The following is a 15,492-nucleotide window of genomic DNA, read 5'->3' as shown; positions in this document are numbered from 1 at the left end:
GCGCATTTCTAGCTCATCCCAAACCTCAATCTAGCTCATTTATGTCTAATACAATTGGCAACACTGCTCTTGATTATTCAGTTTCTCCTTTGTATCAGTGATATTGAGACGTATCTCCTTCCAAATTGTGATAAATTTTATTGTGTTCCAAGTTATATTCCATGTTGGATATGTTAGAATTTGTACACAGGGATAGCACTGTTTTAAATAACCATTTCGAGGAGTGTGATGCCTCGCTATTCCTATGAGGGAAAGTATGTTTGAAGTTCAAGAGTTAATAGAAGTTATTTTTAGTTCAAGGGGAAATCCTGAGAACAGGCTAGTTATTTACTATATAGCTACATTGATGACGATTTGACACGCCAAATACTCAGTTATCCAGCCAAGTTTGGTTAATGAAGGGATTTAAAAGCTCTTTAACTTCTTAAGCTTCCTTTGTTAATCTCGGAGGGTCAACGTGTCTTCACCTGTAGGTTGTAAGTCTGACTTACCTCCATAGTCAGGTCAAGCAGTTATAGTATTTCATTCAGTAAGGTTTCTAAATGTTGAATACTCACTACATTACACCTTTTTAGGTGATATCGTCTCATAGAGGCTCGATTTCATAATCTACTTTAGGTCTTTCTAATACTAAACCAGCTCATTCCTGCATTCCTAGTCATTTTTATGAATGTATAAATTGCGAGGCAGAAGACCGAGTTGGTTGTCTGGATCCTTATATACCTCCTCTTGCTAAAGCCAGCAATCTTAAGCTACATCATTTTTCATTTATGGATGGTGTTTCATGTTCTAGGATTCTCTTAGCTTTTTAATGTAGTTGGTGATGTTTCAAATAAAGCTAATACAGTAGGTTGCATCACGTTAGTGGGGTAAATGTTAACTCTAACCTTTATTACCGTTACAAGTCTTACTATGAAGCCTACCTCATGATTAGCCTATTGTGGATTATTTCTACTCTGTGAAAAGAGTATAGATTGGGGTAAATGAACAATTTAAGAGAGTAATCTCTTAGACTGTTTATTTAATGTACTCATTATGTCTTCCTTTGGTTTAGTCACCAACTATTGCCTGTAGCGTTGACGGTAATTATTTCTGGGAGATCATGATCCACATTTCCTTTGTGTATTGTGTAGGGGGCCAATACTGTGATTCAGATAATTGTTGTGAAGATGTTTCACTCTGTACTTTTCATAGAAAATTATGCTTCAATTGTTAGCAATATGAACATCGGGAGAGATTCATAGAAGGGTGCTACTATAGCGTGAGGTCTACCACACTATAGCGTGAGATCTACCTCCCGTTAGTACTATAGCGTGAGGTCTACTGCTGAATTATTCGTCCCTCATAGATAAAACACATTTCATACATTTGTTTAAGCAATAAACACTTGATGTAAACATATCTTAAAAATGACTTAAATATATAATGGATTTCTAATTACATTAAAAAAAAGGAATAAAGGTAAAAATAAACATGGTATTATATATTTCCATACATTTATTCTAGTTATACACTGCATACATCAAACATGTTACCATTTATTTCCATACATTTATTCTAGCGATACACTCTTTGTACATCAAACAGGTTATCATATATTTCCATGCATTTATTCTAACGATACACTCTTCGTACATCAAACATGTTACCATATATTTCCATACATTTATTCTAGCGATACACTCTTCGTACATCAAACATGTTACCATATATTTCCATACATTTATTCTAGCGATACACTCTTCGTACATCAAACAGGTTATCATATATTTTCATACATTTATTCTAGCGATACACACTTCGTACATCTTCTAAGAATGACACAAATAGATCATTGGAATTTTTTCTCATCACCTTCCAGAAAAAATGATCAAGATGAGACTAGGAACAGCTGACGACCAACACCTCCAATTCTCTTCAGAATCATCGTTTTAGCGTCCAACCACGATCGCTCAATTGATATCTCTTTTAGGCCGAGGGAAAAACTGATTTAAGAACTCCATTTGTTTCCTTTTATATGGGCAGGTCACGTGGACAGGTCATATTTTTTATGTATTTGAGCAGTTCACATGTTCGATGGTTAGGTGCGGGGCTCCGGGACGCTGGTCGCGCGGCAGACCTCACCAACCACCTGGGTAGGCGACATATGGCGGTAGACCTCACGCTATAGTAGCACCCATAGAAGTAAACATAATTTTAATAATAAAATTTCATACGTTTTTACTCACCTGATGTTCGTATACAGGCCCATCCTCCTCTTCACTGACTTGTGGTACCAAGAGAAATAATGTAGACTTTGAAACTGAAGACTAGATTGACTGACACAGCAATCCATTCCCATGTTAGGGGTAATGTTTGTAATTATTGAAGCAAAAGAAATTGGATAATTTAGAAAAAAAAAAATTAGTGGCAAGTATCGATTAAACTGGGTTTTTGGAAAAGCCTTATGAGGTGAGTATAGAAATAAGAAATGTTATTATTATAATTTTTTTTCTTTGTCTAATTTTCATAAAGTTGCTGACATTTGATCAGTTATGAGAATGATTTCATCTGTTTGTATATTACAACAGGAATCATATGTATATTTCTTTAAATAAGATACTTCTCTCCTTCATTTCTGCCTTTGTCTTATTGTAATATCAGACTGGATAAGAGAAACAGATGCCATGTGCTCTTACTGACATGTCATAAGACCTTGGGGAAGGAGTTTTAGTGGGGGAAGTGGCTAAGTTCACACTTGTCTTTACCACCTCATAGATTTTCTTCCAATTCTAACACTTTTTGAATAGGATTTTTGTCTCAAGACCTAGTATTAGTAACAGACATTTCCCATAGCCCTAAAGTCTTAACATCAGGTCCTATTTGTAAGTGTGTGGAGGGTGGCCAGTAAATGCTACATAAAGGAAGGCCATTACAATTTGTCTTTGATGAAACTGCCATGTCCCCACAAAAGTTATCTTATGAGGACAGGCTCCTGAAGTCATTAAGCATTACCTACTTTTATCCATTTTTGCCTCATTCAAAGTGATGAGAACCTAACTAAATTCTTTACATATGCTCAAAATCCTCACTATTCATTCCAAAAAGAAGCTGGTACTTCGATGTGATCTACTGTATTTTGGTCGATTTGTATTACAGCCAACACTTCTTGTTGGCACGGGCCTTTCCCTTGGTCGGCCCGTTGATCTAGTTCCTCATAGGATACTAATCATACAATGGATTTGCAATTACTGCACAGGCCTGTAATCTAATTTGTAAAGAAATTGTAATAATAGTAATAATTCTTATTCTGAATTATAAAAATTATTAAAATGATAAAAAGTGTATTAAAATTTATTCTTAAATGTTTGAATATTCCTGAAAAGACCGAGTTGTCCTTGAAATGAAAATGTAAAACTCAGTACTTTCCCTGTCCAGAAATCCTAACTAATAAAGTAATTATTAACATAAAATGTAATAAATTAATATTACAATCTGGAAGGGAAGCTTCGTGTCTTGACAAGGCAATTTAACGGAGAAATATGAAGTAGAAACTCTTAGCGTGCTACATACCATTAACCACTAGATTGTTTCATTACTTTACTGGATGCATGCATCTCTTTGAAAGGAAAGAAAATGGGAAGTTTTTTTTTTATAAATTTTTTGGGTAAACCTTTATAGACTAAGCTTCTGGAGAAGAATCACTATAGATATCAATGGAAGTTAAGAAAAATTGAAAATTCCATTGTCAAAATTCTGTTTTTGTGCACAAATATGAAGCTGTTATGGTTATAATTTGTTGATCAGGAATTTTAAATGTAAATGATAAAACAATGCCAAGCAATGCAATTCCATGAAAGTTGGTGAAAATGAAGGTAAACAGTCATTTTTCAGTCTAAACCTGAGCTAAGTTAAAGGAGGAAATAAAATATGCAAGGAAAATTATAGTTTATAGGAATTCAAATCTGTACAGACACTGTATAAACCTTATAAATTTATATAAATTATAATCCCTTGTTTGTCGCAGCTTATCACTAGATACTACAAAATTTCATGCTGAACTTTAGAGGCCACAACCTTGGTGCAATAACCACTGGTGCATAATTATGATATTACTGGAAAACATTAACATATGTTGCATTTTCATTTATAATTTACAACTGTTTTAGTATCATTCAAAGTAAAAACTTGATTGTGGCAATCATGCTGTTCCTTTCTTTTACAGCACTTGTAGGGAACTTTATTTTCTAGAAATACAACTATAAACTTATGATTTAACCACAAGAAATTCAGCCAACACCCCAAACGATGTCACACTAGACAAAGTCATAAGTCCGAGCAAGTCTCCAAATGCAGAAATTAAACTACAGTGCAATATTGCTTTATTTCATTCCAGGTCATGTAAGAACTAAATAAAATAGTTTAAACTGACCTAGCTTTCATACCTGAATGTAGTTTTATTAAAATAATGTACACAAAAATTGTATGCACCCAACAAAAACATCAAAACTTAGTTGGGTAGATAAAGCCAGCACCACACCAACTAACATTCTTTATACATTATGACAACATTCCTCACAGAGGTCATGTTGCCTTCACTTACAGGTAACTTAAAGAACAACAACTGTTACTTTGGAGAGGTAAAATTCTCTGTAAGAATCTGAATACCAATAATAATGATGATATGAATGTAGGGTTTGTTAAACAAATCTGACAGGTATCTCAAAGAAAAGGATTAAAGCAGATATTTTCTAATTTTCTCATTTTTGCTTAAAAATTCGTACTTCTTAATACAAATATTTCCTTTTCCTCATTAGTTCACATTACTCACCAATTAAACATGGATGCCACAAATGAGACAAAACTCCCTATAAACTTTCCGAGTTATGACTTGTAACTCGGTTTTGGTGAATTCTGTCACAAGCTTAGTTCCCTAAATTAATCATCATACACATTAGGTTGTGTATATAACTAAATTATAAGGTTTCAAAACTTTACAGAAAATGTAAACTCAAGTATACAAAATCTTAAGAATCTCTTAGATGAAACTTTTGTAAGATCTGTTATTTCAGACCTAGCACAAATGAGAGATCTTTAATAAGAAAAATAAATACCATTCTAACATGCAATGTGAATGAAATGACTGCAAGTGCAAAATATGAGCAGAACATCAAGCAACTAACAATGGTAAACATGCAATTCATTTTTATGTATCAAAAGATAAAAGGAATATTTTGTAAAACTAATCACTACACACATTAGCTGTTAATTACCAATCTTTAACAATTAGCTTTCAAAAGTCAAATTAAAAAACTGCAAAGAATCACAGCAATGCAAGATAAAATGGCAGCAATACTTGCACCTTCAAACCGCAAAGTACTGGTAACATTAGCAATATTTTCTCCACCTTAAGAAATTATTTTACTGTTCAGTTTATATTTGCATAGTAATACTATGAAAATAATACAGAAAAGCCTTATGAGACAATATTGCTGAATACCTTTTGTAGGGGTATTACTTAATTTCAAAGACATTCCTAATTTATGTTACTAAATTTCAAAGACATAACTAATTTATGCAATTTTGCACGATGCAGTATGTTGAAATGTGCCATTTGATGAGATGTGGAAGATATATGGTATGCATGAAAAACTTCCACTTAAAATAATATGAAAAGCATGAACACTAAAACTATAATGAAGAGGTATTTATTATTAAATATATCCAGCAATATTAAGAAAGATATTCAGTGCAAATTTAATGACAAATGGGCAATTAAATTGAAATGGTTAGGTTACTGCAAAAACAAAAATTCAGAATTATGAATTGATAGTTAATTATGTTGGCAATTTTTGAGTACTCACGAGCTGTTGTCTGAAATTAAAATCAGTGAGTTTTAACTTGTATTCTTAAAATTCTGAAGATAATAGTGTAGTGAAATGAACTTGATAAATGCAGGCATCACCCTGACCAAAAAAGCTCATTTTGGCAGCAATAACTATTTCATATAATAGGACTTTTTACAACAGTCTTAAAAATTGCACCGCTTTCACAACTACCAAGATTTATTGTTTTATAATGTAAAACCATTTTAAAATGACACCATACCCGGAAACTTTGTTACCAAGGCTTGATATGTAATTGTACATCATCTTAACAATTGCTGTCAACCATGACATATCTTAACAATATACTGTACTGAAAACTGGTTAACAGAAGTAACCCGAGCTGATAATCAGGCATGAAGTAATTGCTTAGTTAAAAATACCTCTAGAATTGGATGCCCTTCTAACGGCTGCTAGAAGCATCCAGGAGGTTTGCAGCATGAGGGAAGCCAAATCCATTTTCTGTTCCACTGGCTTGAGCATTCTCAAATATGCTGGCCTGACCATTAGCAAATCCAGCTGCATAACCAAGTTCATAGTCACTGGAATGTCCATTGTTGAGCCCATTAGCATGTCCATTGCTATGGCCATTAGCATGTCCATTGCTATGGCCATTAGCATGACCATTGCTATGACCATTAGCATGTCCATTACTGTGTCCATTAGCATGACCATTGCTATGCCCATTAGCATGTCCATTGCTGTGTCCATTAGCTTGTTCTTCTTCTTCTTCTACATCATGAGTAAACTTCTGTCTCATTTTTGGGGTGCTCAGTGGGGTGCTTCTTGGAGTGTTTCTTGGAGTATTCCTTGGGGTGGTTTTTGGAGTAAGAGCGCTAACCTTGGCAAGAGCCACTGGAGTGGGCTGAACGTGAGTAAAGAATGGACGTACATTCCTGGAGTAGTCTCGAGGTAAATCGTATCCAGCTTCTTTTGCCCCCATGTATATAGCACCAAGAGCACTAGTCACCTGCAAGAGGACAAGTTCATTATTACAGGGTTCATCTAATGGTTTAAAACAGCTTTGTGGTTTTCATCCATTTTAAGTAAAGGTGTAGGTACTTGAAACAACTGTTGCAATAACAAAATATTTACATTAAAACCTCCATGCAAACATATTAAAAGCAAAGCATACATACATCCAAAAGCTTAATGCACAGTTTTCTGAGACTACCTTTTTTCCAAAATGAAGAGACTTGATATTTATAAACTTAGATGTTTAGAGATTTTTACTGGGAATTTTATATTTACAGGTAATTCTTTAAACAAAGGTTTTTAAAGTTTTTGTTGGGGATTAATTTATATTAGGCAAGATTAAGCAGAACAATTTTCATGTTCCAGCTCATAGGCATATACAAGGCAATGGAAATAGTAGGTACTTTCACCTAAAGTGGCTGCCACTTCTTTCTATCCAAGAAATTGTTTATATTTGGCAGAAAAAAATATAATTTGGGACATTTGACTGAAACAGTATTCTACATAAAGCCTAAGTAAAGCAAAGAAGTGGATATATTTTGGCATTTTTCAGTTACGTCCATAGATGAAAGACCATACTCATCCATTCATTAATAATTGTTTTGAAATTGGTTGCTATAGGGCATTGATTTATGACCCAGCCATTTATATTGAGAATTTCATTCCACTCTGACTACATTTTTGAGGGATGGCAATTTTATCATAGCAAATATTCTCACATAGGATATCTCCTGTATGGGATTAATCCCATTAATGCACTTTGCAGCGTCCCTTCTACCCCTAGCTGCATCCACTTTTTAGCTTACTTCACCACTTCCCACTTCCTTTCTTAACACTTGCTGTACAACTTCTTAAATTTTGCTCCATGGTGCAATTGGGTTTTTCCCCAGTTACACCTTTTGTTGGTTTAGGTCCTATCTGTAAAGTGTTTGATGAACAATATTTTTTTTCACCCTGGGACAAGAAATGTATTGGGTGCCACTATGAAGGAAAGTTAATGTCCTAAACAAAGCCTTGGAATTGCAACAGTGGAAAAAATACAAGTACTGTAATTACAGTCTGTTTTAGTTTTATATTCTAGGTTTGAAGTCTATTTCTATAAAGAAAAATTAAAGTGACTATGCCCTTAATGGAGGGAAAATTATTAATCTTGAATTGATTGTGTTAGAAACTGGATCTTTTTACAAAAATGTTTTCCAAAGTTGTAGCCCCTTAACTAATCAGAGGCTTAGGAGTCAGGCCTTCTGATAGGTTACAAAATCTCAAAATAAAGAACCTATACGGTAGTCTATCTTGCACTCGATTATTCAAGATATCCCAAAGCTATAAGTAATTCCATGTAATCTGTAGCCCAAATTGTAGTTTAGGCCTACACATATTCTTCAATTAAAAAGACATACGGTATTCATAAAATGTACCATAACCTGAAGACATCATGATGATTTAGCTAAAAAGTAAAAAAAAAAAAAAAAAATATGTTGAGTATAAAATCATAAAATGTCAACAGTAGAAACAATATATTTTGTTTGGGAAACAAACATGAAATATAGATTCCTGTACAGAAACAAAATTTTAACAAAATTTCTTATTTCTATACTCACCTGATGTTCACATTGCTTCTTCAGAAGCTCAGTTTAATCGACATTTGCCCATAAAATTTTAAAAATTTTAGAATTTTCTCATTTTCTTTTACTGCAATAAATACATGCCCCTAACCAAGGAATGGAACTTTCTAGCGGTAAGTGGTAAAAAGCCCTAGTTGCCATGTCAAATACACTGTTTTTGTTTTGAAGTCCTCATTATTCCTCCACTTGATACCATTTGTCCGTGGGGAAGAGGGTGGGCATCTATATGAACAGCAGGTGAATATAGAAATAAGAAATTTTATTATTAAAATTCTGTTTATTTCTATGAATCCCCTGATATTCATATTGCTAACTCGCTCACTCTGTTGCTAAACCCAACAGAAAAAGTGTTTTGGTTGTGATATCCTTAAAAGATGAAAGCAATGCTTCAAGTCTCGTCCCTTTTAAATCTAGTACAATAAAACCACATCCAAATTCCAGAAAATTTACCCTACTCCTGTGGTTCTTTCAATACTGAACGATCTGAGCACATCCACTATAATACAGTACCTAATGCTACAGTACAAAATTAATCATGGATCTATATTCCTTAATAGCATTGGATTAATTAGAAAATTCGTCATAAAAAAGAAAAGGAAAAATTAACAATATGATTCAAGCTAGTTCTAGTCTTAGTAGATTCCTAACTTTGCACCAATAAAAATAAACCTTCCATTTTCTTTGGTGTAAGTTTTTGGTAGACTGTCTCTTAGAACCTATGACAGATAATAATCTATAGGAATTTGAAAACCCTTTGTTTCTGTGGATACAGTGGATAGTCTTCATGCGGACATATGTAGCACAGATGGGTTTGGATGCATCTACCAATATTTGATTTTCCCGTAATGAACTGCGGAAGTAGAAGGATTCCTCTCAGATTCATCCATGATAATAGTTCATCTGCTATCCGACACGGAAGGTGATCTCATACCCCTTTGGTTCTTGATGTAGGTTAGTACCATCATATTGTCCAAAAACACTGACACTATCTTCCTTACTACTGGTGGTCCCTGTGATCTTGAAAGAGTTTTGAATATTGTAATTAACTCTACGCCATTGATGTGTAGCTTTATTTCCTGCAGGGACCATTTCCCCGAGAGATGTAAATGGTCCAAAGTTGCTCCCCACCCTTCCTGTTGTGTCTGTGAGCAGAGATAGGTCTGAAATTCTCAACTCCAAAGAGACTTCTTGTGACAAGTGACTGTAATTGTCCCACCAATACAGTACTATGTGTGAAGTTTATTTACCATCGGCAGAATAGTTATAGTATCTAGATCGGTCGTCTTGTTCCAATGTGACTTTAGATGAAATTGAAAAACTCATTTTTAGATATCCCAGTGGCCCAGTGGGATGAATTTCTCTAAGGAGGCCATGGTCTCTAGAAACCTCATTCACCTTCATACTGATATGTGTCTTGATGTTTAGAATTTTGCAGCAAAAGAAGAAAGTTATTGATCCTCTTCTCCGAAGGAAACCCCTGAAAAGGAACTGTTGCTATTATCATTCCAAAATGCAGATTATTCCGAGTCAGATTCAGGAGGAACTTCTTAATACCGGCTATGATCCCCGACCGATCCAACAACCTGATTGACCAAACTTTTTGAACTCTAATCCTCTCCGATGAATCATTTAATATTAGCTAATCATAAATGTACAGAAGAACTACTAGTCCCTGTATCCTTAACCAATTCGAGATGGAGGCTATCATTCTGGTGAACACCTGTGGGGGGGCTATCCTAAGCTTGAAACATAGGCTCTTGAACTGATAAACCTTTGATCCATTGACACAGTAAAAGTATTTCCTTGAATTTAGAAGAATCAGAATGTTGAGATATGTATCGAGAGGTCTATCTTGAACATCCAAATTGTTTTGTTTGACCATCACAAAACTGTTGAGGGTGTTTCCATAGAATCTTGTTTGGTATCCTTCTTCGACAAGATTCGGTAGCCTTCTTTGGCCACAGTCAATACCCATTGATGGGGCTTTAATCTTTCCCAAGTGGGGAAGAAGAGGGACAGTCTTTCCACTACTGGATTTCAGTGGAAAGGACTGTCATACTGTTTTATGATAAGATTAATGAGTTTGGTTGGCAATCCTTCTGGTTTTAATTTTTGTGCCTTTGATACTAAACCTACTGTAGCTGAACATATTGTTCTCTTCTCTTAATCACAAAGGTTGATAACGCTTCGGAGGACCCGTCTGACACAGTTTTATCTAAGCAATCCAAATCCTGATGTCCTGCAAATTTCTCTTGTATGAGATTAAAAACAATCCCTATTATAGATTCTGCAAAGAAAAGTGATTCAGTTTCACTCCTTATGTGGTAACTTACAAGTAATATCTCTTTAATAAACCAACTTTTATAAGCTGAATTTAAAATTTTTATTTTATTTGGCACAATGATTGGATCAAGATTGGCTACTATATTGCAGTCTAAGACCAGGTCAGGTAATTGATTAGTCTTATATAAATTAGCACATCTGTGTTAAAGATCTAAGTCATAAACATAAACCTGAATCTGAGGCATCAATAGTTTTTAATATATCCATAATTTAGGTGGAGAAATAAGATGTCTAAACTGTCTGGGAATTAGCCACATTTCCTGATTTGGTAGAATAGGAGACTTACAAACTTAGCTTATTAACTTATTAGGGTATATCTCAGCAATTTTATTATGCAAAGATTGAAAAGCTGAATACTTCACATTTTCCTGTCCTGCAGGAGAAACCATATGAAAATAAGCTGATTTCTTGGTTTGTTTACAACTTGAAAAGGTGGTAACTGAAGGACCATGTAGACTTTTTGGTTTTAGATGTACTAAAGCCCACATTAACACTGGTAACAATATTGTGAGACAAGCTAGTGGCTGAGCTTGCAAGCGAAATGTGTACAATATAATGTTGTTTGAAACAATGAAAATTATCAATTTTAGTCAAAACTTTGTTGACCAGCTCAGATTGCAAAGGAATTATACAATATGCCACTCCATCTACATAAGTAACATGAGACACTAGAATCACTTACTTTGACGAGTGGGGAGTTATAGGATCAAGACAACCAACTTGGTGTTCAAGTTATCAAATAGGGTGACTAAAATTGTGATTTTGCAAGGGATTAGCAGTAGTATGAACTAAAGTATATAAAGTTTTTGAGGCTGTGTGTGAGGCTTAAAGATTTTGAGGCTATGTGTGAGGCTTTTGAATCTGTAGAGCACAGCATAATTTCAGAACCCTTAATGAAATCAACTCTAGAATATTATATTAACTTTGGCAGTGGGTTAGGTTTGGCAACAGAGTGTGAAGGACCAGACTTACTATTATTGAGGGAGGATTCAATTTACTTCTGAATTTTAATAAATGAATCATTATGTCAAGAGCTTGTGAAGCTCACCACTTTCAAAAGATGGCTGTACTTGTGTGTTGTCCAAAGGTGAAGGCAAGCCATTATCATTGTCATCCCCCTATAAACAACTATCCTCGTCCTCTCCGGCTTCTGCCCTGACCTAATAACTTTCACCAAGAGTGAAAGACCTTTCACTTTGATTATTTAATCCTACTGTAGTATTAACACAAAAGGAATGCGGATCATAATCTCCCAAAAATAATTCCTGAGCACATTCCAGGGAAAGGCATCTTAACAATAATAATAGTTATTATTATTATTATTATTATTATTATTATTATTATTATTATTATTATTATTATTATTATTATTATTATTATTATTATTATTATTATTATTATTATTACTTGCTAAGCTACATCCCTAATCAATAAAAAGCAGGATGCTATAACCCTCTAACAAGTAAACTAGCCCAGAAGGGAAAGGAAATAAACTATAAATGATAAATAATAGTCATCATACTGACACAAAGTGCCTCGGTTAGATTTGGATGAGAAGAGACTAAATAGAATGCATGCCATAAAAAGCCTCAAGTACTGCTTATAATGTGCTGTACAAAACATATTGTAGCCAACATGGGTATTTTTATGCACTTACAGGATTATGCAAAGAAGATAACCCAGAAACATTAATAAACAAAGTGTCCTCACTAAAATTATATGTAAAAAAATTCTATAAATATTTGAAGATAAGAAAGGGAGTTTAAAGGCTTAAAGGCTGCTCATGAATGGCAGAGGCAAGGGATAGGGACATTACCTTATTAAGTAGGACAATGCCCTAGAAACTGACCATATATACATAAGATCAGCACCCATGCCTGCTCTCCACCCAAGCTAGGACCAAGGAGGGCTAAGCAATGGCTGCTGATGGCTCAGCAGATAGACCTTTAAGCTCCTTATCTCACAAGGATGGTGAGGTTTCAGCGACCAAAGAAACTAACAAGTTTGAGCGGGACTCTAACCCCAGTCTGGCAATCACCAGTCAGTGACGTTATCACATAGGCCACTACACCTGCTAATGCAAAAGAATTTGCACTAACTTAAACAAGATCTTGATTAGGTAGCATCATAAATGTAGAATACTGTACTTTAATTTTGTAAGTGGAACCTTTCCATCTACTACAGTTGCTGGTTCTTATTTTTGGGGGACTAAACCTAGTCACACAATTTAAGCCAAAGCTTTAGGCCAAATGAGGCAGTGGTTGCCACTACCTAAATCTACAAGTGTTAGAAAAACAGTCATATCTATATTTAGTTATGATTTTCATATGCAAATTTCATGTACAGACATGGGTGGTGGCCCAACTTCGATTAGATGCAGGGTATACTGGTGATATTCTATGCAATGTTCTACTTCAGGTATATTTTATAATGTAAAGGTATTTCAAAACTATTTGCATTTCTATCAAGAAACATTTTGATCTTTAACACTGGATCAGTCTGCCACATTGCCAGTTTAGTGAATAACTTGGTAAATATTTCCTAAGGACCTTAGCTGGGAAGTTGGTAGCCTTTGTGCCTTGCTGTCAAATAAATTTTCCAATGCCCAACAATTAGTATCTGCCATTCCAAGGCAATGTAAAATAAATATTTTTAAGCCACCCATCACATAAGTAAAACATTGTTAAACAGAGAGAGTTAAATGAGGATGATGGAAAACATGGTTCAGTAAATATATAAAAAATGGAAGTATTAAGAATAATGGCAATATATACAATGAAAAATAGTACAAATATATACAATGAATGTTTAGATTATTTACAATGAAAGTTGGTAATACAATGAAATATGAGTGAATATTCAAATGATAATGATACAGTGCCATGCAAAAAGGACCTCCTTGCTGCAACCACATTGTTAAACTGTATTATTTTTAAAAAGTTTAAGCCCAACAGGTAATTCTGACAAACATTCATTCATGCTTATGGAAACCCTTTACAAAATTGGGATGAATAGAAAGCCATGATTTTAATTTAATGAAGTGCCCCATTTAAACCAAGTGCAACAAGTCCAGAAGATCCATTTGCCTGTACGGAACTGTAAATGCCATTCTTTATTACAGAATAACCTGTATCAAGAATAGCACCAACAAACACTCACTGCACCGACCGCTAGTCTCAGAAGAGTATACTTGGCAATAACCCTGTCTTTATCACATCGGGGCTGGATTCCATCAACAAAACCAGCTCTCATATGTTCCCAGGACTTCCACACTGATCCAGAACATACTATTTGTAGTCCATCATCTGTGGCTAATAAACTCTGAAAAAGGGGCTATTCTTAATAAAAATTTCATAACATTTTGAAATACTCAACATAATATTTAATCAAATATTATAGAATTCTTTTAAAAAAATGTCCCTCAAGTCAACACTGAGTGTACTCAGTATAATATGCATTATTTAAACAGTGCCATTATATTTCGTGTTCTTTATTTTTCATGAATACTGTATAGAAAAGAAATTAAGTGTAAGTTCTTCCTTTTTCATGAATACTGTATAGAAAAGAAATTAAGTATAAAAGGACAAAGCAATTTATATTAATCTAATAGTTTATATTAATCTTATTTCTCCTTTAGAAATGAAGGTATTTTCCACAATAAGCTTCAAGAGATAGACACCACCTGAACGTCTGTTAGATAGTGGTGTAAGTTTCACCTGTTCTGTATGACTTATATCTGATAAAAGATCGTTTTACATGAAGTAGATAATGAAGTAGAGAAAAATTTATTTCAAAACCTGCAGCCTAAAAGCAATCAGTATATCATTCATGAGATTTGACACTTATTTATTTGATCCCACAAACTCCAGTACAGTATAAGGATAAAATTATATGTGTGACCTAAATACGAGTTCTTAAGTAATTTTTTATCATACTTATCAGCAGGCTATACAAGACAGATAAATGAACATAATATAAAGCAGTGTATAAGTTCAAGGAACATCAATATCTAATTACCATACAGTATTTAGTGCATTTGAGGTAAATGGTTTTATTACCTCACTTATGTGTCTAGACAATGCGCAGACATGACGACCTAGAGCAAATCCAGCATCATAAAGAAGGCGAGCACACATTGGATCTCCCTGTGTAGCACCTTCACTAATTTTAGCAGTAAGACCTGCAAACTTTGCTTTTTGAAATGACCGGTAACAGTGGTCCAACATTCCCATCCTGAAATACAGCATCAGTGGATCACAGCTTGTAATTTCTAGTTTAATAATATAAATAAGTATTATTTTACCAACAGTCATCAAAGCTAACTATCTTGTATTATTACAATTCTTGTTGACCCAGTACTTGAAGGTTCATTTACACTTTTTATAAACTAAGGGAAGAGGTTTGCTCAAGCAATTTATAAATCAGAAAATGGTAAAATGAAAACATTCTTTCATACAAAGATTAGTTATAATATTCTAGATAAAACATTCAAACGTCATCATAATTTCATAAACCATGAAACACCCAGCATATTTGTAAAATTCACTAATAAAAAGAAAGAAAAAAATAAATCATGTTTGTGAAGATACAGTCAATTTCTACCATAGCAGAAAAAGAAACATAGTGACCTTAACAAAGGAGAAGAAAAGCAAAAAAAGAAGACATATTGCCTTCAATATAGGAGA

The 15,492-nt window shown here is 34.1% G+C and overlaps 1 protein-coding gene across 2 annotated transcripts in view; it reads right to left on the bottom strand.

Annotated features, from left to right (window-relative positions):
* Nucleotides 1-3,916: 3,916 nt before the first annotated feature.
* The window catches only part of Nagk (N-acetylglucosamine kinase), a 129,373-nt gene continuing 117,797 nt past the window's right edge, over nt 3,917-15,492 (bottom strand). Inside the window, exons 7-9 of one of the 2 annotated variants that reach the window (XM_068357571.1) lie at nt 14,866-15,040; nt 13,976-14,128; nt 3,917-6,834 (exon numbers count right to left, since the gene is read on the bottom strand). In XM_068357571.1, coding sequence (XP_068213672.1) covers nt 6,268-6,834; nt 13,976-14,128; nt 14,866-15,040 — 895 coding nt within the window. In that variant the 3' untranslated portion in view covers nt 3,917-6,267. Of the gene's footprint in view, nt 6,835-13,966; nt 14,129-14,865; nt 15,041-15,492 lie in introns of both variants that reach the window. The other variant, XM_068357563.1, reaches the window with a different exon arrangement.

This window comes from Palaemon carinicauda, chromosome 2 (genome assembly GCF_036898095.1).
Source record: "Palaemon carinicauda isolate YSFRI2023 chromosome 2, ASM3689809v2, whole genome shotgun sequence".
NCBI lineage: Eukaryota > Metazoa > Arthropoda > Malacostraca > Decapoda > Palaemonidae > Palaemon > Palaemon carinicauda.
The sequence above is the reverse complement of the archived record's forward strand: the minus strand, read 5'-3'. Positions and strand labels throughout refer to the sequence as shown.